At 44.0% G+C, this 27,858-nt stretch overlaps 1 protein-coding gene across 1 annotated transcript; it reads right to left on the bottom strand.

Moving 5' to 3' along the window:
* Window positions 1-1,374: 1,374 nt before the first annotated feature.
* Window positions 1,375-27,593, bottom strand: DDX42 (DEAD-box helicase 42). Its single transcript, XM_030468785.1, is given in 19 exon segments — window positions 1,375-3,476; window positions 4,209-4,310; window positions 4,996-5,106; window positions 6,424-6,650; window positions 7,338-7,614; window positions 9,665-9,762; window positions 11,389-11,436; window positions 12,061-12,160; window positions 12,977-13,105; window positions 14,451-14,627; window positions 16,510-16,629; window positions 17,198-17,259; window positions 17,262-17,295; window positions 17,659-17,808; window positions 19,121-19,157; window positions 20,081-20,142; window positions 20,938-21,088; window positions 23,516-23,752; window positions 27,379-27,593. Coding segments are annotated over 18 exon segments (2,607 nt in total). The 5' UTR covers window positions 23,737-23,752; window positions 27,379-27,593; the 3' UTR covers window positions 1,375-2,975.
* Between the last annotated feature and the right edge of the window lie 265 nt (window positions 27,594-27,858).

A 27,858-nucleotide genomic window follows, 5' to 3' on the forward strand; every position in this document is an offset into this window, starting at 1 on the left:
AAGGGAGGGATGGGGTGGGGGGATGTATCCTGGTGGAAATCCAACAGGTGGGAGCAGGGAGAATTTATTTTTCCTACCTGTCCTAATGACTCAGGGTCCCCCAAAGCAGTGATTTCCTGACAGTGAGAGCAGAAATTCTGCATTAATTCTGTGCATCCTCAGAGCTTCCAGTGAAAAGCTGAGCTGCAAAGGGAGTCACAAGGAGCAGGAAGCACTGGAGGCAGCCAGGGAAGGGCTCCAGGCTTCATCTTCTTTAAATGGTCTCAAAATTGGTGCAGAATCAGGCACATCCACACTTCCCACCCAGGAAAACAAGTGCCACACCATGGGATGGCACTGAGGGACAAGAGACAGAGGGGGTGATGGATGCACAGGAGCAGAATCCCAGGATTTCACTTGAGCTTCCTGCAGTGGATTTGCTCAGCTGGGAGTTGTCCTTTTGATGGAAGTGGCACAGGACAAGGTTCTTTCCTTGACATTCTGCTCACACTGTGACCTTGTTCTGCAGAGGTGGAATCAACCTCCTTCTGTATCTGACATGAAGCTGTGAACTGGCATTTAGATCTGATCAGTATTTACTCACTCTGGAGTCAGGAGGCTCCTGGAAGCTGAGAGAGGGGTGAGGAATTTCAATAATCCTATCAAAGAGCAGAGGGATGCATGAAAAAGAAGGGGAAAAACTCAAGCATGAGGCAGAGAGAGGGCCAGGTCCTTCCTGAGATCTGGGAAGGAGGGAGCAGATGGCAGCTTCAGAAAATGGAGCTGGTTTGGTTCTGTTTTGTTGGTTTTGACATTCAGATCTTTAATTGTGCAGAAACTTAAGTGGGATAAAGAAAAGGGAACTCAACAGTTGCCCCTAAAGCCCAATGTCACATCTGCCCTGGCAAATCTTTGTCTTAATACTGAACATTCAGAGCTTGAAGCAGTGCAGTGAGGCTGAGAACTGAAAGGGAAATTATTCTTTAAAAAAAAAATAAAATCCCAACAGATCAGAGCTAGTTAGGGAGGGCTCCACATTAATCAAGTTTCTGTCTTAACTGAATCCAGGACACATGCAAGTCAGATCCCAAAACTTGCCAAGTTTTCCTTCCAGCTCTACCAATGTCTCCCTGAAAGGTTGGGATGAGCATTTTATCTCCTGGGATGGATCCTTCCCACTTTAAAATGGACAAAAACGGATTCTCCAGGAAGCTTTGAAGCTAAACCAGGGTTTGTAAAAGAGTTTGAGGTGAAGGATGCTGAGAAAAAAACCACAGGAAGCTTTTTATCAACTCCATCCCTAACTGGTGGTGAGAGAAAGGGATGCAGTCAGCTCTCCACCCAACTGCCAGATGAGCCAAAGGAAGAAGTGGAGAATAAAAAGCAGATGCCAGATATTTTTGTCCCAGTAATAAAACATTTACTAGAGCAAGCAGAAAGTAAATGCACAGCTGATAAAGAAAACATCACAACGTCACAAAAACCTGACAGTTTTCTGATACTTCTTTTCAGTAGAAACAAGACAGAGGTGGGTACTGACATGTTTCAACAGAAGATTCCTTCCTTACCTTTATGGTGCAAAAAAAAAAAATCAAAAAACAAACCCAAAACCCCCCCAAAAAACAACAAAAGTTAAAAAAAAGATAATCCACACGACGAGTTAAAAATGGTCAAGCAAGATTTTACAGTTTTTACTACAGGTTTCCAATGCTGGGTGATATTTGAGCTGTTCCACTTTATCAATCACTTTTTTTTTTTTTTTTTCAGGTTCTCCCTAAAGGCTTCTGAACAGCAGGTCCCTGAATTTCTGAGTGAAGCCTCTTCATTTAGCTATGCCTCATGCTACCAGGCTCTGACTGTTGTGGCATATTGACTTTTTTTACCCTTTTTTTGCTTTTAATTTGAAGATAGCACTCAGCCCTCTCAGAACAGAGGGCACATAGATACAGCAGAGATAAGTTTGCTATGAAGGTTTCCACCAAAATGAAGGCTCTTAGGAAGAAAGAGAAAAAAAAAAAAATACCTGGGCAATGGGATTGATGTCCTGACCACAACCAAATCAGGGAGTCCAGCCCACAAAGCAAGGGAATTTGTGATGAGCTGGGCTGGAGAAGGATCTCTTGAACAGCTTCATTAAAAAATGAAAAGGGAAAAAAAAATAAAATCAATTTGCTTCATCCCACCATCAGCAATGTGACTTGATACATTCTTAGTTGATGGGGAGGTAACCTTGAAGCCAAATTATTTGGGGATTAGAGACCAAGTTAAAAGAAGAGCTTGGGGGAGGAACTTGCCATACTGAACAAATTGCTGAAAGATGAATGTTTAACAGGTGGGTCCTGAGCATCTCTAGATGGTTTTTCTTTTTTTCATGTGAACACTGGTTAAGAAAAGACTACTTTATACTTCCATAGACAACAGTTTCTTAACGTTCCAAGGACATGAAACAGCTTCTTTCTTGCCAAGAAGATTTGTTGAAATCCAGCAGAGAGTCACTTGAGCACTGAATGTTTAAAAGCAGAACCCAGGGAGCTTTATCAAAATGATTTCTCTTTGAGTTAAGCACTGCGTGTACACATCATTCCAGTGAATCTGTCTGCAGATGTATCCCAGCCTTGCATGGATAGTTTGCATGGTTCCCTTCTCCTCTTCCTCCATCTGCTCAACAACCCAGTTCCCAAAAACCCCAAGAAATCCTCTGGAAAAAAAAAAATAAGACAACCACTACCTTTCAGGCTGTGAAAAACACCAACTCTTAACTGTCCCACCGGCTCTTCTTACGTTTTGGAGGCTCGGGGACAGCAAACCCATCTGTCTTGTTGTCTCGGCTGTTGGGCTCCTTCCTGTTCTCCCCATTCCTGTTCTCGTTGTTCCTCCCATCGTTGCTGTTCCTGCTGTCACCATTGTTACGATTGCCACTGCCCCCCTCACTGAAGTGCCTGCTCTCCCCGTGCCGGTGGTTGTCACCGTGCCGGCCCTCGCCGTGGCGGTAAGCGTCACTGTGGCGGCCACCACCACCTCCTCCTCCTCCCACCACCTCCTCCTCCACCACCTCCTCCTCCTCCTTCTCCATGGCGTTGCACCTCGTTGTAGCGACCACCACCCCCCTCTCCACGGCGGGGCAGCTCGTTGTGGCGACTGTTCCGGTTGTCGGGGTAGCGTTCCCTGACAATGCCACCACCACCACCACCACCACCACCACCACTGGGGTTGCCACCACCTTCTCGACTGTTGGTGCTGATGTTTGTGTTGTTGAAGCCCTGGGCTCCTCCACTTTGGAAGCTGGGAAGGCTGCTCAGGCTCCCGGTGCTGCTGAAACCCGGGACACCTTTTGGTGCCGCGGCGGGGCCGTCGGGGTTTGTGGGGTTTTGCTGTGCTGAGCTGGTAGGGACTGAGTTCAAACTCCCAGCACTGGTCCAGCCACTGGCACCAGTGGCAGAGCTGCCAGTCTTTTGGTTATTTAAACTTGCAGCAACAAAGTGGCTCTTATACTGGGACTGCAGGGAAGAAAGAGAAAGGAAAAATAAAAATAAAAATAAAACTAGAGCGTGTTTGCCTCTGCATCCCCAACCAGACACAAGCTTGGCTTGAATTGCAGGAAGTCCCCTTAAAAAAAAAGAAATCCTATTAAAAAAAAAGTCCTATAAAAAAAAATAAATCAGCCTTGGAGTGCTGACATTCCTGCTGTGCTTAGGAACACAGGATTTGTAACAATCTGCTACCAGCCCACGGAACCAAGGAAACTCCTACACTGTGGGGTTAATTTTTTTGCACTGAAGAAAAAAGGTTTCTCTGTTCCCTGTTTCTTTTGATTGCAATTACACTATTGTTGCTAAGCAATAGGATCAAGAATCCAGACAGGAAAGAGAGCAATGAGGCAGCAGAAAACAAAATAAGTTTGGCAAATGAAGTTTGTGCAACCATGTTGTGTCCAGCCTGCATAATAATTCTTCCTCTTTGGACTGCAGTGCTGAGGGTGGACTCCAAGTGGATGAGACATGGCCACAAGTACCAAACCCAACTTCCCTCAAGCCAGCAGGGTTTCTACATTTTCAGGTTTCTGCATTTTCAGGTTTCTGCATTTTCAGGTTTCTGCATTTTGTACATTTTCAAACAAAATTCCAAACAAACTTTCAAGTGAATTGCCTCGAATGAGCAGTAGTCAAAATTGCCTCTTTTCTGTTATTTCCTCTCAAGTTAAGGCTTGGAATACAAGTGCTCAGACCAACCTGGAAAGCTGCTTTCATTGCTGTAAGTCTGTCCCCCATGGCCCCACTGGATGGTTTGTATGCCTCATAGTTACTCATCACATTGTTGTTGTTTCCACGGTCCTAAGGAAAAACACAAAGAAGAACTGGAGAGCTTTATCCAACAGGCAGCTGCAACCCAACCACTCACTGAATCTATCTTAATGCTGTGCTCAGGAAGTCCATCTAACTCCTCATAAAGTTCTGGAGAGCACTGAGCAACACAAGAGTTTGTCCCATGACCTTGAGGATGAGAAAACAAAAAAGATTCTGACTCACTTGTCAAGAGCACAACCACATTGCCCAGCTCCTTACAGCACAAGCAAAGTGCAAGAAAATAGAGATTCTGGCAGAGGTCATAGCCAAGAAGGGTGAACAAGGCTTCAGCTGTGATTTTTGGGAAGATGTTGAGCATGATGGGTTTTTAGCATGTCTGCAGTTAAACTCTGTCCCCACACAATCAGCAATGAGCTGTTTTCCTACCACGGGGTAGGAAAAAGCACCTTAGCCAATGATCCCAAGGCTACAAGATTTTTTTTGCTGCCAAGAATCAGCTTGGAAATGGCTTTTCAAGTCATTTGTTAGCATTTGCTTAGCACTGATAATATGTATTTATATAATATATGTAATAAATATAAATAGCCTGAGCTATGGTAAGGTTTAAAAGCAAAAGTTATACTCAAGGACTAAGAAGATTTTTAAATTAGTCAATTTTAAATTGAAAAAGTTCCAAGAATCTGTAAACAATTGCTTCAGCATCTCTACTTACAGAGTTTTCTGAGCCCAGACCAGGACGTTCCCTATATCCCAAGCCACCACCACCAATATTCAGCTTCTTGCCTTTTCCTCCTTTGAAACGGGATTTCCTGAACCATGGGTTCTGTACAAACAGAAGAAAAATGTTTCTGAACTCAGGGAATGAGAAGTTTCACAAATGTACATCCTAAAGGCTCAGAAAAGAAGGATTTGGAGCATTTCAAAAGAAAAATCCACTGTTGAATGGGATGGGAGACACAGGGATGGGGGGTGACAGACTCTGATGCTCTGAAACAAAGTGCAGAGAGTTTTGTCATGGGGGGGTTGAAGCTTTTTATGACAAAAGCTTTGCATGAAAACTGTTTTTTTTTGTCTTGAGCTTTCATCCACATTCAAGTTTTGGTGGTTTGCCTTCTAATCAACACAATCTCTGAGGCCATTCACTTGGGAGCTCTGCACTTGCTTGTATTTGGGTTTTAGTGCTTTAGCCACTGCCTGGCTAATGAGAAATCATTAGCAGTTCAAAGATGAAATCATTATGATTTCAAAGAAATCATTATCAAACCCTTCCTGTCAGCAAAACTTCCTGCAACAAACAGTGACCAGGCAAGAGCAGTCCAGCCAGACCCCCTCCTGTCACCAGGTTACTATTTAATGGTTGGCTGCACCTCTTTTTATGCCTTCTTGTTTCTTCAAATCTTAAAAAGCCAAGAAGCCAAGCCACTGAGCTTCTAAACTCTGCTCTCAAAAGCTCTGCCTCACAAATTCCCTCCCTTCTGAAAAAAAAACCTGCCTTGATACCTTGAAAAATATATTTACTTCTAGCAGCTAGTGCCCAAGCTGCTTGGCAATTAAGCCACAAGCATCCTAATCCATCTCTGCATTTTGGAATCACCAAAAAGCCTTTCCTGTCTTGCAACTCCATGGGCAGAAGAAAAGAAATTTAAGGATCTGATGAGTACAGTGATGCAAACACAACTGCCTCAGCTATCTCTCATACCTATATATAGCAGACAGCACTGCCAAGTAGGTAGAACCATCAAGCAACAACCATTTCAGAGGGTGAATTTCCCTGTAAATGATTTCCTAGTTCAGCTCTCAGCTAAGCTGCACTTCCCAGGTGCTGACCACAAACTGACAAAGTGACTGTAATGAGCCACAGGAGCTGGAGTGCTCTGCTGGCATCAGCCAGACTACAGCTCCTCATTTCCTAGGCAGTACCTGACCCCTAAATAGATTGCTTACTGCATTTCAAAATCTTTATGGCTCCATGGATTCTTCCACAGGCCGTTAAAAGCACTAGAAAGGCTACTTAAAACCAGCACAGGTTGCTAAAAGGTCACTGCAAACACAAGATGGAGCCAGAAACAAATCTCTGAGCTCCTGATTTCGTGCTAATCATGGGAGGAACCTTCCTCTGCTTCAGTTTTGTTCGTTGTACCTGCATTGCTAGATCCAACAGCTCTTTGGAAACGTGTTGATTAGCACCTTCCAGATTTCTGACAAGATCACCAGCAAAGTTACTGTCTTTGGGAGTCAGCAGAGTGTAGGCAACTCCCTTCTCCCCTGCTCTGCCAGTACGACCAATCCTGTGGGTGTGAGTATCTATGTCCCGAGCCACATCATAGTTGATGACAGTCTTGATGGAAGGGATATCTAACCCCCGAGCTGGAAAAAAGAACAATAAAGTGGTAAGCAAGAGGATCCTGAGTCAATTCCAAGCATCACTTCAATCTGCTCCAGCATATGGAAGGAGTTTCCACAGGAAACAACTTTCCCTGCTTTGTTTCCCTGATAACAACTCCCTTCACAGGCTGAAACTCTTAGTGTAGGCTCAAACTACTTAAGTGTAGTCTTGTTGTCTTTGTTGCCTTAAATGTCTTCTCCAAGAGCAGCCTAAATTACACAAAACCCCAAGTTCAACCACCTGGAGGTGGAAGAGATTTCTTTAAATGATGATGGTTATTATTCCAAGAGGGAGGTATTAAAAAACACTGAAATTCCCTTATTTTCAGCTAAACATCTGACTAAAAAAGCTGTTTTAGAAAAGGCTTCAAGTGTGTCCATTTTCTTTTCATTCAAGCATGCATAATGTGTCAGCTGGTTAATGACCAGCAACTACTTCCTTCAGAAACACCTTATTTTCCTTCAGCATACCACCAAATACCTGCCAGGCTGTAATTTAAACATCATTACAAGACTTTAAAAGCAAATCCCCTTACTATATAATTCTGAAAAAGCATCTAGAACACAGTCAGGGTGTAGATGTCAACCTTGTTGCTACCCACTGACACACATCAGCCTTTCTGGTAGCCACAACGTGTAGGAGCAGTTGTTTCTTAGAACCTCACATACCTGCCACATCTGTAGCTACCAGTATGGGGATCCCCTTTTTCTTAAATTCTGAAATGACTTTATTCCTCTCACTCTGGTCCATGTCCCCATGAAGCAGCCCCAAATTATGATCCTCCTGCTTCAGATTATTGGCCAGTTCTTCTGCATTGGCCTTTTTGGTGACAAACAAGAGGACACTCCCAGAAGATGTGAACTCCACCAGGCGTCGAGTCAGCCAATTCCACTTGCTTGGGCCAGAGGGGAAAATCTCCACAATTTGAGTGACATCTTCATTTGCCTGGGGAGAGAAAGAAGCCAAAGCAATAACCCAGGGACAGGAAAATGGCAAACAAAGACAGATGGCAGAACAAAAAGAGGAATTGAAACTTGGGGTGAGATTAAAAACAGGACCACAAATCCCCTTTGGATGAGGTTTCTGCTCTTTCCCCCTGTCTGTTGCCCACTTCACCTGCAGAATGCAGAAAGGGCAGGGGTTAAATGAGTTAAATGAGGGTTTGATAAATCTGAGAGGGAAAGTGCAGAACAAAAAGAGGAATTTAAACTTAGGGTGAGAATAAACACTGGACCACAAATCCCCTTTGGATGAGGTTTCTGCTCTCTCCCCCTTGTCTGTTGCTCACTTCACCTGCAGAGTGCAGCAAGGGCAGGGGTTAAATGAGTTAAATGAGGGTTTGATAAATCTGAGAGGGAAAGTGCAGAACAAAAAGAGGAATTTAAACTTGGGACCACAAATCCCCTTTGGATGAGGTTTCTGTTCTCTCCCCCTGTCTGTTGCTCACTTCACCTGCAGAATGCAGAAAGGGCAGGGGTTAAATGAGCTCCTGTTTGATAAATCTGAGAGGGAAAGTGCAGAACAGAGGGATTTAAACTTGGGGTGAGAAAAAAACTGGACCACAAATCCCCTTGATGAGGGTTTCTGCTCTCTCCCCCTTGTCTGTTGCTCACCTCACCTGCAGAGTGCAGAAAGGGCAGGGGTTAAATGAGTTAAATGAGGGTTTGATAAATCTGAGAGGGAAAGTGCAGAACAAAAAGAGAATTTAAACTTGGACCACAAATCCCTTTGGATGAGGTTTCTGCTCTTTCCCCCTGTCTGTTGCTCACTTCACCTGCAGAGTGCAGAAAGGGCAGGGGTTAAATCAGCTTCTGTTTGATAAATCTGAGAGGGAAAGTGCAGAACAAAAAGAGGGATTTAAACTTAGGGTGAGAATAAAAACTGGAACACAAATCCCCTTTGGATGAGGTTTCTGCTCTCCCTTGCCTGTTGCCACTTCACCTGCAGAGTGCAGAAAAGGCAGGGGTTAAATCAGCTCCTGTTGATAAATCTGAGAGGGAAAGTGCAGTCTTGCAGCTTATATGCTCTTGGAACACCTAAACCAGACTGTGTGAGAGCAAGGTGTGAGCTGGAGGGATGCTTCAGGACAAGTTATTTCTACACATCAGAGGAAGGAGCCCTGTGGTGTGTCCTGGGAGTCAGGAGAGGAGAGGTACAGGTTCTCTCCACACAGTATTGCACAAAAAAACAGTATAGTGGAGCACTTTTGGGAAGTTTCTCTGAAAAATGTCATGCTGACACATTTAAATTATAGTGATTTCAAGGATGATGCTCTCATAACAGAGTAACTTAGGGCAAATAACAAAAACTCTGTGACTGAGCTAGGAAAGGGGCTTCTTTTCTTAGGAAATGTTTAGGAAAAAAGATTTTCCAAGGAAGAAAGAGCTTCAGGTAGCCATGATTTTTTTTGTTGTTGTTAAAAAAGGATCCCTCATTCCTGCTTGAAAAATATAGAAATACAGAGAACTGGTTAAAAAAAAAAAAAGTTCTGAAGGCATCTTGTGAATTTCTCAGAGTTTTCACATAAATAAAATTTCTTCATGGCAATCTGCCCTGTTCATCAACTTCCTGACAAATCCTTAGACAGCTAATAATTCAGTAAATACAGACTTATCATTCCCATGTGAATGAAAGACATGGCTGCAGTCTAAGTTTCAGATCCTTCATTGCAAAAGCTGTAATTTATTTATAGTTTTACTGAGCAAAAGGATGCAGCCACTGATTCAGGCTAGTAAAAAAAAAAAACCAAGCCAAAAAAAGTCAATTACAGTTTTACTCCTTGATGAAAACCTCCCATCACTAGAAGAATTTTTGTTGGCAGAAAGAAATCTCAGTGAAATGAAAAAAAAACCCAACCAAAACCTTATTCTTTTTGTCAAGCACCAATTATTTATGCTTAAATAGAAATAACAGCTACTGCAGCTTAACAGAAATGGCAGCAGCAGAAACAGAAGGGTTTGCTTCTCCAACTGGCCCTGAAATCATCTGGAATTACCTCTCCAATGTCTCCCTGCACCACACGAATTGGGTCAATCAGAATATCTCGAGCCAATTTTTCAATCTTCTTACGGAAAGTGGCACTGAACAAGAGGGCTGGAAGAAAAAAAGTGTTGGAATTTCAACTATTTGTAAGAAATCCCCTTCCTTCAGCCAGAGATCTGAAGAACTGAGGAGCTGAATAACTGCACTGGATGTCACTGAACAAGATGTGGATAAGAACTGGATAAGAACACCCACAGCCTCCTCTGACTCCCAGTTTTAACTGGTCACCCACTTCAGCTTCCTTTGACTCCCAGTTTAAACTGGTCACCCACTTCAGTTTCCTTTGACTCCCAGTTTTAACTGGTCACCCACCACAGCCTCCTCTTACTCCCAAGTTTTAACTGGTCACCTACCACAGCCTCCTCTGACTCCCAGTTTCCCTGGTCACCCACTACAGCCTCCTCTGACTCCCAGTTTTTAACTGGTCACCTACCACAGCCTCCTTCACTCCCAGTTTTAACTGGTCACCCACCTCAGCCTCCTCTGACTCCCAGTTTTAAACTGGTCACCCACTTCAGCCTCTTTTGATTCCCAGTTTAAACTGGTCCCCCACCACAGCCTCCTCTGACTCCCAGTTTTAACTGGTCACCCACCACAGCCTCCTCTGACTCCCAGTTTTCACTGGTCACTCACATCAGCCTCCTCTGAATCCCAGTTTTAGCTGGTCACCCACTTCAGCTTCCTTTGACTCCCAGTTTTAACTGGTCACCCATTTCAGCCTCCTCTGACTCTCAGTTTTAACTGGTCACCCACTACAGCCTCCTTTGACTCCCAGTTTTAACTGGTCACCCACTACAGCCTCCTCTGACTCTGTTTTAACTGGTCACCCACCACAGCCTCCTCTGACTCCCAGTTTTAACTGGTCAACCACCACAGCCTCCTTTGACTCCCAGTTTTAACTGGTCACCCACCACAGCCTCCTCTGACTCCCAGTTTTAACTGGTCACCCACCACAGCCTCCTCTGACTCCCAGGAGTTTTAACTGGTCCCCCACCTCAGCCTCCTCTGACTCCCAGTTTTAACTGGTCCCCCACTTCAGTTTCCTTTGACTCCCAGTTTTAACTGGTCCCCCACCACAGCCCCCTCTGACTCCCAGTTTTCACTGGTCACTCACATCAGCCTCCTCTGAATCCCAGTTTAACTAGTCACCCACTTCAGCTTCCTTTGACTCCCAGTTTTAACTGGTCACCCACCACAGCCTCCTCTTACTCCAGTTTTAACTGGTCACCTACCACAGCCTCCTTTCACTCCCAGTTTAACTGGTCACCCACCACAGCCTCCTCTGACTCTCAGTTTTAACTGGTCACCCACCACAGCCTCCTCTCACTCCCAGTTTTAACTGGTCACCCACCACAGCCTCCTCTGACTCCCAGTTTTAACTGGTCACCCACTTCAGCCTCTTTTGATTCCCAGTTTAAACTGGTCACCCACTTCAGCCTCTTTTTGATTCCCAGTTTAAACTGGTCACCCACCTCAGCCTCCTCTGACTCCCAGTTTTAATTGGTCACACACTACAGCCTCCTTTGACTCCCAGTTGTTTTAACTGGTCACCCACCACAGCACCCTCTGACTCCCAGTTTTAACTGGTCATCCATCACAGCCTCCTCTGACTCCCAGTTTTTACTGGTCACCCACCACAGTTTTCTGGAGTTTAGTTTGAAATAAACTTATACTTACTCTGTCTGTCAGGACGTACATGGCTTGCAACTGATCTGACCTGATATTCTGGAAAAGAAAGGGAAAATGCTCTCATCAACACTGTCCACTCATTATTTAGCAGCAGAACTCAAACTCCAACTTCCTTGCTTTATTTTACAAATAACCATAGAATAAAGGAATGCCTCTGCCTGGCTGCTGTGACTTCTGGTGCTCTTTGCTGCACAATGGAAGTTTCTTTGCTGTATAAAGAAAGTTCTGAAAGTTCCTGCAGCAAAAAAAAAAGTTCTGGAAGCCAAGATCCAAGCTGAGCCCTTATATCTTCCAAGTGCCTCCCTCCAAATCTCTGCTTTGTCCCAGGATGAGTCCATATTCAAAATCATCCAGATCTGAATGACCAAACCTCTTGCAATAAAGCAAGAAGTTCTTCTAACACCACCATTTTGCACACACAGAACCAAAGCACAGAAGTGACTTGCCCCAAAGTTTTATCTAAGTTAAAAATCAGGAGTTCTGGACTTCAACAGAATTTCATTAATCTCTTTACAGCAACAGATATTAAGACCTTAAAGATGATTTCTGTCTACAAAGTATTTCCTTAATTTGTTTTCAAGTCTTTGAAGCAACAGGGGTGACCAACAGTGCTGCTGCCACCACAGCTTTCCAAAAGAGTGGCCTTTGTTCATTACATACCAAAACCCATATCAAACATTCTGTCAGCTTCATCAAACACAAGGTAAGTGACTCTTTGAAGGTTTGTAGCTTTCTTTTTCACATGATCAATTAAACGACCCTATTAAAAAAGAAAAAAACAAGTTTTAAAAGCATATTTAAAAAAAAAAATGTTAATTTATGCAACCTTCAAGCATTGAACTGCTTTTTATCCTCACCAACACAGACCCACAACAGAAGATGTGTCAAGGTTTCACTCTGGAATTGTTTCAGTATTCAAGTCACAGAAACAGATTCCTAAAACTCATCAACTATACCTGACTAGCTGAATTTTAGGGCTGGATTTTCTGAGATTCTGAGATTCTAAAATTCTCCTGCCTTATTAAACCTAAATTGAGAACTATTTAATCCCATGATATATGGCACAGGAGTTTTTCATGCTTTGTTTTCCTGCCCAATAAATACCCACAGTAAAAACCCCTCCATTAATTGCTCAGTTTTACCCAGTTTTTGCAACAAGCAAAGCCAGCTGATACCAGTGCTCATTTCCATCAGTATTTCAGCACCAACACTCACTCTGATTCAGATTTTCAAACCTTTGGTACTGCTGCTATGTGCTCAACACTGAGTCAGTAAATTGGCACTGAAGTTCAACATATTCTGGAAATTTTCTTCACTAATTTAAGGCTCAGCAATCAGTAGCTGGGATTACACACAATTGATTCAAGCAAACCTTGCCTGTTTCTCTGTCTCCTATTGCAAATCATACCTAAATCCCTTCCCATTTCTCTTGGCACACAAAGAATCCCAACCACGTTTCCTCTCAGCATCTGAGAACCTGTGAAAGGCCTGGATTTCAGTGATCAGAGAACAAATTTTATGTCACCAATGGTCTTAAAAATCTGTTTCAGCTTCAGCTGAGCATGCAGGGACTTACTGGTGTGCAGACAACTATTTCTGCCCCCTCCTGGAGGGCTTTGGCTTGCTCCCACATGCTTCCTCCTCCATACACAGCCACGGAGCGTAAATTGTAGGCCTTGCCAAAACGTTTACACTCAGAATGGATCTGAGAATTTGAAACAGAGCACATCAAAGTTTATGTTAAACAGCTCTAAGAAAAGGTATCCTGCTTTGGAAAGTATTTAGAAATAGATATCCTACTTTGGAAACACAGCCCTGCTCTTAAAATCCACTTTTCAGCTAGGAACTTAGTCAAGTGATTCAAGAAATGCTCAGGGCTGAATATTTCAAGACTTGAAGGGAATTTCTGATAATTTCTGAAGCCTGCTTAGGCATCCAACCATAATTTAAGCTGCAGGCTCTATCCTTTCACACATACAGTTTGTGCAACACCTCCCAGTATTATTAATTGACAGGTTTTTTTACTTAATTTACAATTTGTCATGACCCTTCAACAGAAAGAGGGAATTGCAGAGAAAAAAAGTAGAGGCTTGCTACTAACACACAAGGAGGGGTTTTTTTCCCCAAATTTTCTGAGGTTTTCTGCTGATTTCTGCCCAGGATTTTATCTTCTTCTCCAAGAAGACTGTATGAAAGCTCAGCCTGTCAGAGAGACTTAGACAGGCTGGAGAGTTGGGCAGAGAGAAACATGATGAAGTTCAACAAGGGGAAGTGTAGAGTTTTGCATTTGGGGAAGAACAACACAATGTCCCAGTATAGGTTGGGGGCTGACCTGCTGGAGAGCAGTGTAGGTGAAAGAGACCTGGGGGTCCTGGTAGACAAGAGGATGACCATGAGCCAGCAATGTGCCCTTGTGGCCAAGAAGGCCAATGGCATCCTGGGGTGCATTAGAAAGGGGGTGGTTAGTAGGTCAAGAGAGGTTCTCCTCCCCCTCTATTCTGCATTGGTGAGGCCGCACCTGGAGTATTGTGTCCAGTTCTGGGCCCCTCAGTTCAAGAAGGACAGGGAAGTGCTTGAAAGAGTCCAGCGCAGAGCTACTAAGATGATGAAGGGAGTGGAACATCTCCCTTATGAGGGAAAGGCTGAGGGAGCTGGGTCTCTTTAGTTTGGAGAAAAGGAGACTGAGGGGTGACCTCATCAATGTGTTCAAATATGTAAGGGGTGAGTGTCAGGGAGATGGAGTTAGGCTTTCTCAGTGGTGACCAGTGATAGGACAAGGGGTAATGGGTGTAAATTGGAGCACAGGAGGTTCAAGTTGAATATCCAGAAACATTTTTTCCTGTAAGGGTGACAGAGCCCTGGAACAGGCTGTCCAGGGGGTCGTGGAGTCTCCTTCACTGGAGACATTCAAAACCCGCCTGGAACGTTCCTATGTGATGTAACTCTAGGTGGCCTGCTCTGGCAGGGGGGTTGGACTAGATGATCTTTCGAGGTCCCTTCCAACCCCAAGGATTCTATGATCTATGATTCTATGATTCACCACAGACCACCTGTTGGCAAAGCTCCCTGGTGGGGCACACGATGACTGCAATGGGACCATCCCCTGGTTCGAGCTCCTTTTGATCCATGATGTGGATCAACATGGGCCAGATGAAGGCTGCTGTTTTCCCACTTCCAGTTTTAGCTATCCCAATCATATCCCTGCCACTCAGTGCAACAGGAACACCCTAAAAAGAAGGAGATTTTAAACCCACATTATGCCTAACTTAGCATATTCTTGTGTGTTGGGTATTACGTGAAATTCAGGTACCAAGAGAACATTCCAGAAATTCCAAGCATCAGACATTGGTGATATGGAATTCTCTCCTCAAATTCAGCTCTGAGGCAATCAACACCCTCTGACTGGTGGTGTCCCACCCAAAATCAGTGTTTGGGTACAGCAACACATCCCAAGGATCTGTTCCCAAGTCCACAACCACACCTTGTCCAGCTGTAAGAATGCTCAACCAAACTCTCTAAGCCTGTTCTTCCTGTGAGCATTCTGAGTGCTCAAGTTCATCAGGTTGATGAGGTTCATAAAGATGGAAATGTGTGGCTCTTTACACAGCTATTGCTATGGTTATTTGTCACAAAAGTTCTAAGAAAATGAATAAAATATCTTCCTACATTTCTAGGAGCAAAAAATGTCAGGTGCATGTTCTTCAGTCTCCCCAAGAGACAAACAAAAGACAAGAATATGGATATATTTACAGTGGTTGTTTGACACAAAAAAAGTGGGGGAATTTCTATGTAAGAAAAAGCTTTATTCCCAGAAAAATACAGATTCTTTTTCCCCCTGACAAACAAAGAAAAGAATATGGATATATTTACAGTGGTTGCTTGACACAAAAAAAGCTGGGGGAAAGAAAGGGGGGGAAAGAAAGGGGGGGAAAGAAAGGGGGGGAAGAAAGGGGGGGAAGAAAGGGGGGAAAGAAAGGGGGGGAAAGAAAGGGGGGAAGAAAGGGGGGGAAAGAAAGGGGGGAAAGAAAGGGGGGGAAAGAAGGGGGGAAAGAAAGGGGGGGAAAGAAAGGGGGGGGAAGAAAGGGGGGGGAAGAAAGGGGGGGAAGAAAGGGGGGGAAGAAAGGGGGGGAGAAAGGGGGGGAGAAAGGGGGGGAAAAAGGGGGGGAGAAAAAGGGGGGGGAAAAGGGGGAAAAAGGGGGGGGAGAAGGAGAAGGAGGGGGAGAAAAAAGGGGGGAGAAAAGGGGGGGAGAAAAGGGGGGGGGAAAAGGGGGGAAAAGAGAAGGGGGAGAAAGGGGGGAGAAAAGGGGGGGGAGAAAAGGGGGGAGAAAAGGGGGGGGAGAAAAGGGGGGAGAAAAGGGGGGGAGAGAAAAGGGGGAAGAAAAGGGGGGAGAAAAGGGGGGGAGAAAAGGGGGGGGGAAGGGGGAGAAAAGGGGGGGAGAAAAGGGGGGGAGAAAAGGGGGGGGAGAAAAGGGGGGGAAAAGAGGGAGAAGGAGGGGAGAGAAGGGGGGGGAGAAAAGGGGGGGGAGAAAAGGGGGGGAGAAAAGGGGGGAGAAAAGGGGGGGAAGAGGGGGGAAGAAAGGGGGAGAGAAAAGGGGGGGAGAGAAAAGGGGGGGAGAAAAAGGGGGAGAGAAAAGGGGGGGAGAGAAAAAGGGGGGGAGAAGGGGGGAGAAAAGGGGGGGAAAAGAGAGGGGGAAAGGGGGTAAAAGGGGGAAAGGGGGTTAAAAGGGGGGGGGAAAAGGGGGGAAAGGGGAGAAAGGGGGAAAGGGGGGGGAAGGGAAAAGGGGGGAAAAGGGGGGAAAGGGGGGGGAAAAGGGGGGAAAAGGGGGGGAACTTCTATGTAAGAAAAAGCTTTATTCCTAGAAAAATCCAGATTATTTTCCCCCTGACAAACAAAGATTATGGATATATTTACAGTGGTTGTTTAACACAAAGAAAGTGGGTGAACTTCTATGAAAAAAAAGAGCTTTATTCCTAGAAAAATACAAATTCTTTTTTCCCCTGACAGTTCCACATAGAAAATTAGAATTCTATACATCCTCCCATGGATTAGGGATCTTCACTTTATGTTCTTTTAGTTTGGTTACAAGTTAGAGAAATAAAACCACTCACCTGACACTGTATAGGAGTGGGCTGGGTATACTCAGATTTCCTAATCTGATGCATAAGTTGCTCATCAAACCCAAAATGAGCAAAACTACTGCCAGGCCTTGGAGGAGCAGCACCAGAGACCTTAAAAACAGAAACACATCTTTGCTCAGGAACAGTAAGAGAAAAACAAGGAGCAATCCATAGAAAAAGGGGAAAAAAGTGTCTCTTTACCTCTGAAAATGGATTTTTGGTTTTTTGGATAGTCTTAAGTTTAACTAGGTGGCAATTTCATTTGTGATTTGGAAATGGGACTTGCAGGTAGAAAAACTGAGATCATTTGTCAATCAACATAAGCTACTAAATACCACAACTCCCTCCTTCTCTACTAGGTCTCCTTCTTCCCCCAAAAAATTCATTTTATAGAAAGGCACCACACTAACATGTCACAAATAGCAAAGAACTAATTTTTAGATCTATTTCCAGTCCCAATTCCCAGCTCTTTAGTCCAAGTGCAAGCAGCAACCTTGGGTGCCCACTTTGGCAAATCCAGAGGACTCAGCTCCCCTAAATCCAAAGCACTGAAGGTATCCAAGAGGCTTGGTATTCAAAAGCTGGAGTTTCCTGTGAAAATCTTGATTAAAAGCACTAAGTCCAACCAAAAAAATGGAAGTTAGAAGCTGCTAGGAAGATAATTTTGTGACCAACTTACCCTAAGATTTAATTTATGACGTAATTCCACCACTTGCTGGGGGGTGAGACTGGTGATTTCCTATCATAGAAATTCTTCTCAAATGGTGGATATTCAATCTGCAAGGGTAATGACTTAAATTAGTCCCAGATTCTCTCTCTGGACACATCTCCTCATGCTCATCCTAGAATTATTTTTCTCAAATGGTGGATATTCAATCTGCAATGACTCAAAGTAGTCCCAGATTCTCTCTCTGGACACTTGGTTTTGAAGGGAAAGAGTTCTGAGAAAAAACCACTTCTTTATCTGCAAGAACATGAAGTTTAATATGAAGTCACCTGATCTGTAGGATGACTCAAGTGGCACAGCACTGAAATATTCCCTGCTGACCTGATCCACAGGGATGGATCATATTTCCATCTGCTTCTTGGCACTTGCTTCCTAGAACACCTCAGAGAGAACAAAAGGAATCAAATTCCTACCTCTGAATGGTCAATGGGTGGGAGAGGATCAATGATCTTTTTGGATGGTGCAATTGGATTCCCATCACTATCATACTCCAGGTTATCTTCTTCCTCTTCTTGGACCACACCAGCAGTGGGGTTTTCAGCCATGTAGCGAAAATAAGCTTCCTGCAGGAAAACACAGCAGTAAAATCAGACCCAATAGGATGCAGAAAGACATTTATTTAAATCATGTATATGCTGTTTGCTTTCAGACACACCATTGGGAGAAAAAAAAAAAAAAAAAAAAGTTCATTAGAACTGGTTCTACTAATACCAGTTATGTCCAGGAGGACAAAAAGTATCAACAAAGAAACCAACCACGTGTCAGTTACAGAAAATGCTTTTAAAAACCAATTTCTTTTAAATGTCTGCTTAACAATTCCTTCTACCAAGCTTTGTTATGCTTTAGCAATGGAAGAATCTCCAAATAACATAATAATTATATGATGATTAAACTGTTTTACACACACTGTCTCCTAAGGAGTTTCTACCAAGTGGAAATACACTTATTTTTCACTGAGGGAGTCAACAGCAAACTGGAAAAAAAACTATTTCAGAAGAGTCCTTCAACACAAGCCAAGTTGGAAGTCACTGTCACCACTGTCACACGCCACCACTTACAGCTCATCAGTGTCCCTTTCAGGATCCCTCTGGTACAGCAAGAGAGAAAACACCACTCTCACCTGACTTTCAGGGAAATATTTCAGATCTGATATTTAAATCAAGGTTTAACTACCAGGAATTGTAAATCCTCCTCTGGTTTTTCCATCTGCTTGGTCAAGTATCATCAGTCATGGATATGCATGCAATAAGTTAAAAACAGGAGCTGCCTGCAAGGATAAGTCACCTTTGCTCACATTTTATCACAGCCACACTTGTAAAAAGGGCAGCAAGGGCCCCCAGGCCTCTGCATTATTGTGGTAACACAATTCTTAATTACAACTTAGGAGAAAGGTACACTTTGAAATCAAGTCTTTGTTTATTGTGTCTGTTGCAGTGATACTTGCAATCCTCAGTAAGGACTGACAATAACTCTTGCTGTAACAGGCAGGAAACTTCACTGCAAACAGCTTCCACACTTTAACAGCCTCTCACTGGTGCTCCACTGGTAGCAAATATTCCTAATTTTGAATTTGCTGATACCCTCAAATACCCAAAGGACACGTACAGGAGGTTGAAATAGACTGAAAAAATCTTCTTAAACACAGAAAAAAAATAACCAACCCCCCCAAAATAGTCTCCTAATATTCTTCCTTTTTTACTGAAACACCTTGAAGGGTAGAGGCAGCAAGGCAACCACTCCAGCTTCCTGATGGATTTCTGGAAGCATGGAACTGAAGTTCTGTTTGTACATAGTACAGGGAAGGAAGGTAAAGAAACCACAACAAACAAACAAGAAAAAAGAAAAAGAAAATAGAAAGACTGCATAGGAACTCACTTGGTCATCTTCCTCTTCAATGTCATCTCGAATACCCCTGGAAAAACAAGCAGAGAAAAAAAACTTCCCTGCAAGTACATACTCAGCTCCAAACTTTCACTCCATTTAGTGCTGGGCTCCAGACTGGGTGGAAGACACAACACTAAGAGCTCAGTAACATTTCTAATCCCAACCCAGGGAGTTTTCCTTGGCAGAGACCCTGCAAAGACTTCTCTTTGCTTCTATTAATGAGATGGAAAGATCAGGATTCCGTCTTCCCAGCAGAAGCCACATCAAAGATCATCCTGGTCTAAGCTCTTGCTGCTACAGAAGTCCCATAACTGAAGAGGGATATGAGGCAGGAAGTGCAAATCCAGTTCAGAACTTCCCCAGGTGGTGATTTGGATCCGGTGTTCTGTTTCAGGACCATGTATTATCTGATCAACCCATGCAATCCAAGTTTTCCCAATTTATCTGACATTCACCCCAAGAATCAACAGCAGCAGTGGTTTTCCCTTGGTCAAAAAATAAACAAGACAAGCTGCAAAACTGGAACTGTTCTTAACATCCAAATTTAGCATCCCAGTTGTTCCCTGCTCCTCACACCTCAGCTTTCCAGGAATCTCTGAAATTGAGAAGAAATTTGGAAGAATCTCCAGCACCACAATTAAAGCATGAGTTACTCCCAAAATAGATTTAAAACTGAGGCTGATCTGCAAGGTGGAGCAGCAGAATCTGCTGTCCCAGTTTGTGTGGCCTAAAAAGGCCTGAGGAACTCCCAGGCTGGTGCCATTCCCCTCTGGATGCTGCCATGGATTCTTCCCTCCTGTTATTCAGTTTTCACCAGAGAACTCCACCCAGGTGCTGGTTATGCTAAGGAAATATTATTTTTTTACAGAATTTTTTCTACAAAATGCACTGAGTTTCTCTTAGCACCACACAAGACACAGGCAGGCATGAGAATTTTAAAACAGAACTTACTTAACATTCTTCTTTTCTTTGTCTTTATCTTCAAGTCTCTTCATGTCTCGAGCAGCTTGATCCTAACAGATCATAAAATTATGACATTAAAAAAAAACCAAACCACAAGATCATAGAATCCTAGAATGGGCTGGTTGGAAGGGACCTCAGAGATCATCAAGTCCAACCCTTGATCCACTCCCACTGCAGTTCCCAGCCATGGCACTCAGTGCCACATCCAGGCTCTTTTGAGATATCTCCAGACACGGAGAATCCACTACTTCCCTGGGCAGCCCATTCCAATGCCTGATCACCCTCTCCAGAAAGAAATTCTTTCTCATCTCCAACCTAAACCTCCCCTGGCACAACTTGAGACCCTGCCCTCTTGTCTTGCTGAGAGTTGCCTGGGAAAAGAGCCCAACCCCCCCCTGGCTCCAACCTCCTTTCAGGGAGTTGGAGAGAGTGATGAGGTCTCCCTGAGCCTCCTCTTCTCCAGCCTCAACACCCCCAGCTCCCTCAGCCTCTCCTCACAGGATCTGTGCTCCAGTCCCTTCCCCAGCCAGTTGCCTCCTTTGGACCTGCTCCAGCACCTCAATCTCCTTCCTGAGGGGCTGAGGGGCCCAGAACTGGACACAGGACTCAAGCTGTGGCCTCCCCAGGGATGAGCACAGGGGTACATATAAATGTAAATTATATCCACCCTCTCCCATCAAAACCACCTTTGAGTTGGAATTACCACAGCATCTTCCAAGAAAAAGAATAAATAAATAAAACACAAGCTAAGAGACACTCTGAATGCAGCTGAGTGACATTTGCTCCTCGACTGGTTAAAAATCTGTCCAGAAAAATCAATAAAGATTTCAGGAGCTGGTTCTTGCCTCCACTTCAGCCATGAATGCCTCCAGGGGGTCATCGTCACTGTCAGAGTCTGCTGACTTGGAATGGAGCTGCTGGCGAGTGGGGGAATTCTCTGCAGGAATGTATGGCAGTTCCACATTGCTGGAATCTTCCTCTTCATCCTCAAAATACCTGGAGGAAAGAAAAGAAAGAATGGCCAGTCAGCACAGAGCCCACAGCACCATGCTGCCCCTTCATGGTGTCTGAGTTTCCCAGTCTAGAGGTGGATGATGGAAGGAGGAAGCACAGAGGAAAGATGTAAATAATGACAATTAAATTAAGGAAGAATTTATAAAGTATATAAAAATAAGTTCATTTATCTAAATATATTATAAATTATATAAAAATAAATAAATAATGATATAAATAAAATTTATATAAATTATATAATTTATATATTATTAATTATATAAAAATAAATTGATTTATATAATTATATACAATTCCTAAATTATACATTATATATAAACTCATTTATAAAAATTATAGAAAATTTATAAAACATGAATAATATAAAATTTAGACATATAAAATTTATAATGTAAATTATAAAAGAAATTAATTTATATAAATTATATCAAATTATAAAATATTGTAAGCTTATAAAAGAAATTAATTTATAGACATTGTATAAAATTATATATAATTATAAATAATTTATATCAATTATATAAAATTATAAAATATAAGCTATATAAAATAATTTTTTAAAATTATAGAAAATTTATAAAATATAAAATAAATTAGTTTATATAAATTATATAAAAATTATAAAATTTATAAGCTCTATAAATAAATTTATAAAATTATAAAAATTTTATAATATAAATTATATAAAAATAAATTAATTTATATAAATTATATAAAAATATAAAATATTATAAGCTATATAAAATAAATTAATTTATTAAAATCATAGGAAATTTAAAAATATAAATTACATAAATATAATTTATATAAATTATATAAAGTTTATAAAACATTATAATTATATAAGAATAAATTAATTTATACACATTACATGAAATTCATAAAATACTACAAATTATAACAATAAATAAATAATAATAATTCCAATTATTTATTCTGTAAGCTAAAAGGAGGGAGGAGGTTGGGCAATAAATGTGATGCAGCTGATCACCAGGCTGCTGAACAGAAGATGCTGTTCTGACCCCTCTCCTAGTGAAGACATTTATGAGTTATCAAAAGGTGAAGGGAGCTGATTGCTTCCCTCTGCAAAATCCACCAAATTATCCTTCAGAGTCCTGGAGAAGAAAACTGAGCTGGCTGAGGTGAAGGGGGAGCTCTCCATGGATTGCTGTAGGATCTCAAAGGATTTTCCACGTTTTTCATGGCAAGGATGGATCATTCTTATGTTATGACTCTCATTTTACAGCTCATGGAGTTGTACCCAGAAAAAAGGAAATAATCAACACCAAAGTGTGGTGCAGAGCAGGGCTGGGGGTTCCTGCAGGTCAGAACCTCAGTTTATCCTGACAGCATTCCCAGGAAGCTCGTGTCCCAGCACCAGGGGATTTATCCTGCAAAGGCTTTTCTAAAAAATGAAACCCAAACATCACCAAGCCTCCCCTGGACCTTGGAAACTTCTGGCTAAAGCTTAGAGAATCATAGAATCATAGAATCATAGAATCATAGAGAATCATAGAATTAGCCGGGTTGGAAGGGACCTCAGAGATCATCTAGTCCAACCTTGACCCACCGGAGCAGTTGCTAGACCATGGCACTGAGTCTTTTTTTTAAATGTCTCCAGGGACGGAGAATCTACCACCTCACCGGCAGTCCATTCCATAGCCTGATCACCCTCTCCGTGAAGAAATTCTTTTAATATCTAACCTAAACCTCCCTGGCACAACTTAAGACTGTGTCCTCTTGTTGTTGAAGGTCGTCTGTGAAAAGAGTCCAGTTCCACCTCGCTACAACCTCCTTTCAGGGAGTTGTAGACAGCAATGAGGTCTCCCTGAGCCTCCTCTTCTTCAGGCTGAACAGCCCCAGCTCTCTCAGCCTCTCCTCATAGGGCCTGTGCTCGAGTCCCTTCACCAGCCTGGTTGCCCTCCTTTGGACCTGTTCCAGGACCTCTACATCCTTCTTAAACTGAGGGGCCCAGAACTGGACACAGTACTCGAGGTGGCCTCACCAGCGCTGAGTACAGGGGCAGAATCACCTCCCTGGACTGCTGGTGACGCTGTTTCTGATCCAGGCCAGGATGCCATTGGCCTTCTTGGCCACCTGGGCACACTGCTGGCTCATGTTCAGCTTCTTGTCGATCCAGACTCCCAGGTCCCTTTCTGCCTGGCTGCTCTCCAACCACTCTGTCCCCAGCCTGTAGCTCCCCATGGGTTGTTGTGGCCAAAGTGCAGGACCCGGCACTTGGCCTTGTTGAACCTCATCCCATTGGAATCGAGCTCTCCAGTCTGTCCAGGTCCCAGAGGTTTAAACCAGAAATGAAACTGTAATTTAATTACATTTTTTAATTTAAAACCTTGGAAACTTCTGGCTAAAGCTTAGAGGTAGAGAAAGAAGAGAAAGGACCCTACTTACGCATTCTCTTCATCAAAATTTGCTCTTTTTGACCCAATTTTGTAGAAAGAAGGCAGCTGAGGAGGTCCTGATTTGGGGAATGCAGCAGAAGAACCAGCTGTTCCAAAAGCACTGTGAGACTGCTGGGAGAGCTTGGGCTCCTCTTTCTTGCCAGGGGTTATGGCAAAACCCCCAAAACCAAAGCCTCTCTTGGTACCAGGTCCACCTTTGTTCCAGTTCATGGTGTCCTCAACCTAGCTGGGGAAATCAGAATAGAGAAATTAATCCTTTCTCTGCTTGAGGCAGGGATATAAAAATAGAGGTAATGATTTTGCTTGTAAATGGATGGCTACAGCCACAAGAAAGAGACTTGGGAGGTCTGGCTGACAAGGTTTTGATTTGTTTCTGAAAAAAATTAAAAAAAAAATCTGGGCTTTGTTCCACAATTAAAAAAAAAAAAACCAAAACAAAAAACAAAGAAGAGTGGTTGTCTCCAAACCAGACCAGGCCCATCTCTGACTCCTTAAGTGTGAAATCAGAACACAGAAATTAATCCTTCTCTGCTTGAGGCAGGGATATATAAATAGGGGTCATGGTTTTGCTTGTAAATGGATGGCTACAGCCACAAGAAAGAGACTTGGGGAGGTCTGGCTGACAAGGTTTTGATCTGTTCCTCAAAAAAATAAATTAAAAAAAATCTGGGTTTGTTCCATGATTAAAAAATAATAAAAAAAACACCCAAAGAGGTTGTGGTTGTCTCCCAAACCAGATCAGGCCCATCTCTGACTCCTTAAGTGTGAAATCAGAACACAGAAATTAATCCCTTCTCTGCTTGAGGCAGGGATATATAAATAGGGGTCATGGCTTCTCAAAAAAATGAATTAAAAAAAAAAAAAGATCTGGGCCTTGTTCCACAAACTAAAAAAAAAACAACACAAAAAAAACATCCAAGAGGTTGTGGTTGTCTTCCAAACCAGATCAGGTCCATCACTGACTCCTCAAGTGTGAAATCAGAACGAAAAGAAAATTAATCCCTTCTCTGCTTGAGGCAGGGATATATAAATAGGGGTCAAAAAAAAATAAAAAAATAATAATATGGGTTGTTCCATGATTAAAAAAAAATAAACCAAAAAACAAACCCAAAGAGGTTGTGGTTGTCCCCAACCAGATCAGGCCCATCTCTGACTCCTTAAGTGTGAAATCAGAACAGAGAAATTAAACTCTTCTCTGCTTGAGGCAGGGATATAAAAATAGGGGTCATGGTCTCAAATAAATAAATAAAAATCTGGTTTGTTCCATGATTAAAAAAAAATAAACAAAAACAAACCCAAAGAGCTTGTGGTTGTCTCCCAAACCAGAGCCCATCACTGATCCTTAAGTGTATTTCTGCTGTTGCCTCTTTTGTTTGTTAGGACAAACAAACCCAAACCCAGAACTCTGAACATCAGGAGGAAGAAAAGATGTAAATTCAGAAGATATTTTGCATGTTGCTCCAGTTCCATCCCTGGCTTTGGAACCCCCACTTCCCTGTCACCCAGAGGTGTCCAAAAAAGTGGGCTCCAAGCAGTGCCTCCTGCCAAGAGTCAAATCCCTCAAACCACACATTTTGGTTTTCAAGCTCCATCCTTCCAATTGCATTTAAAATCAGCAAAATAACAGAACTGGGGGTTCTCAATCAAATCAAGAGAAAAGTGAATTGCCACAGCAAGATTTACACCTCGATTACTACATTCTGAGGACTTTGATTTCATCTTCATTGTCTTAGCAGTTGCACCTTTAAGGAGGCACAGAGAGAGTGACACCCACTGCTTCCAAGAGCATTTTAATCAGATGAAAGGCTACAAGTTTTATTAAACTTAAATTTATTAAACTTATAAAAAACACCAGAACCTGCAATGAGATCCCAGTTCTCTGGCAAAAGAAAAAAAAAACAACTCCAGAACCAGCTGAGAACAACAACAGAGCTTCTGCTCCTTTTGCAGAATACTTAGCTAAAGCTCAGCTCTAAACCAGAGCTCAGGAGGAGACCAGGGGAAGTTTCTGCTGTTCAGTTCTGCCTCTGGTGTGCTCTCTCCTGCCTGCACTGCACCCCCGGCACCTCTCACTTGTGGACACCTAAGATTGACACATCCATCTGAGGACTTTAATTATTTTATTCTCATTGTCTTAGCAAGTTGCACCACTTTAAGGAATCTAAGAGAGAGAGTGACACCCACTGCCTCCAAGTGCATTCTAATCAATATCCCAAAGGCTACAAGTTTTATTAAACAAATAAAAACACCAAGAACCTGCAATGAGATCCCAGTTCTCTGGCAAAAGAAACAACTCCAGAAACCAGCTGAAGAACAACGAGCTTCTGCTCCCTTAGAGAATATTTAGCAGTAAAAGAGCTCAAACCAGAGCTCAGGAAGGACCAGGGGGAAGTTTCTGCTGTTCAGTTCTGGCCTCTGCTGTGCTCCTCTCCTGTCAGCACTGCCAGCCCGGCACCTCTCACTTGTGGGACCACCCCAAGATTGACACATCCCATTTCTGAGGACTTTAATTAGTTCATCTTCACTGTCTTAGCAAGTTAAGGAGTTTATGGAGAGTACAGAAGAGAGTGACACCCACTGTCTCCAAGTGCATTCTAATCAGATGTCCCAAAGGCTACAAGTTTTATTAAACAAATCCAAGAACCCTGCAATGAGATCCCAGTTCTCTGGCAAAAGAAATAACTCCAGAAACCAGCTGAGAGAGTTCTGCTCCCTTTGCAGAATATTTAGGCAGTAAAGCTCAGCTCTAAACCAGAGCTCAGGAGGAGACCTGGGGGGAAGTTTCTGCCTCGGTGTGCTCCTCTCCTGTCAGCACTGCCAGCCCTGGCACCTCTCACTTGTGGGGCCACCCCAAGATGACACATATTCTGAGGACTTTAATTAGTTCATCTTCAATTGCTAGCAAGTTGCACCTTTAAGGGAGGCACAGAGAGAGTGACACCCACTGCTCCAAGTCATTCTAATCAATGTCCCAAAGGCTCAAGTTTATAAACAATAAACACACCCTGCATGAGATCCAGTTCTCTGGCAAAAGAAAGAACTCCAGAAACCAGCTGAGAACAACACAGAGCTTTGCTCCCTTTGTAGAACATTTAGCAGCTGCTCACTAAAGCTCAGAAGGAGACCTGGGGAAAGTTTCTGCCTCTGCTGTGCTCCTCTCCTGCCTGCACTGCAGCCCTGGCACTCTCACTTGTGTGGCAGGCAAGAGAGCAAAACAGCCACCTAAGGAACGGCCCCTGGCACTTCCAGTCCTGACAGCACAGCAGGAAACCTTTGCAGTCACCACATCCCATTTGAAGAATTCTTCCTCACTCTCTCTCGACTTTTTTTTTTTTTTTCCTCCTCGCCGCTCAGGAAAAATTAAACAAAAAGAACAATTCTTCATTCTGCCATACAGGAGGAAACTCTCTGTTTTGCCCAAGGTTCCTTCAGGGCAGGGATGAGCGGGGGCTCTGTTCCCTGCAGACCCACCGTCCGAGGGACGAAAAAGGGACCCATCCCCCATTCCCCCACCTCCGGCTCCGTCCGCTGCTCCCGGTTGCTTAAGAAGGACCCGGCGCCTCCTCCCCCTTCCCTCAGCACAGCCGAGAGGCCCCTGCCATGGGTCTGGATGGAAGGAGCCGCAGTTAACAGAATCGCTTCCCGCGGGGCCCCTCAGGGCCCTTCCCGCCCGCCGGGCCCCGGACGGGGCGGACCCTTTGTGCGGGCCAGGCCCAGGCTGCCTCAACCCGCACCAGGCCGCGGCCCCGACTTCCGCCCTCGAAGCCGCTCTGGACGGGACGGGTGAAAAAGAGGAGGAGGAGCGGCCGGAGCCTCCCGCCCCATCCCGTCCGCCCGGGTCCCCTCACTCACCCCGGGGCCGCCGCAGCCGCCGCTTCCCGGTTACCGGGGCGGGGGTGGGCAACACGACGTACGTACGTGCGTACGCACGGGGCGTGCGTGACGTGATGAAGTCAGCGCGCCCCCAGGAGCATGCGCGCTGGAGGCGGCTGAAGCCGCGGGAAGAAGGGCGGAGAACCGGGCGGGCGGAGGATCCTTGGTGGGTTCCAGCGGTGGCCCGGGGTCCCGGTGTTTCCTCGGTGTGAGGCCCCGGAGCTCTCTGCCCGCTGCCCACGCGTGTGATCGCAGGACACCCGCCCAGCGCACACGCAGCCCTGGCGGCAGCCGCTGGTGCTCACAGTGCGCATGCGCCCTGCTACGCAAAGCGCGTAGGCTGCGCCGGTGGCGTAGTGCGAGGCCGGGCCGAGCGCGCGGCGGGACGGAGCCGCGTGACTCAGGTAGGGTCCGCACGGGCTCCGCAGCCCCGCACCGGCCCCCAGTCCCGCAGGGACA

The sequence above is a fragment of the Calypte anna genome, unplaced genomic scaffold (assembly GCF_003957555.1).
Source record: "Calypte anna isolate BGI_N300 unplaced genomic scaffold, bCalAnn1_v1.p scaffold_81_arrow_ctg1, whole genome shotgun sequence".
Lineage (NCBI taxonomy): Eukaryota > Metazoa > Chordata > Aves > Apodiformes > Trochilidae > Calypte > Calypte anna.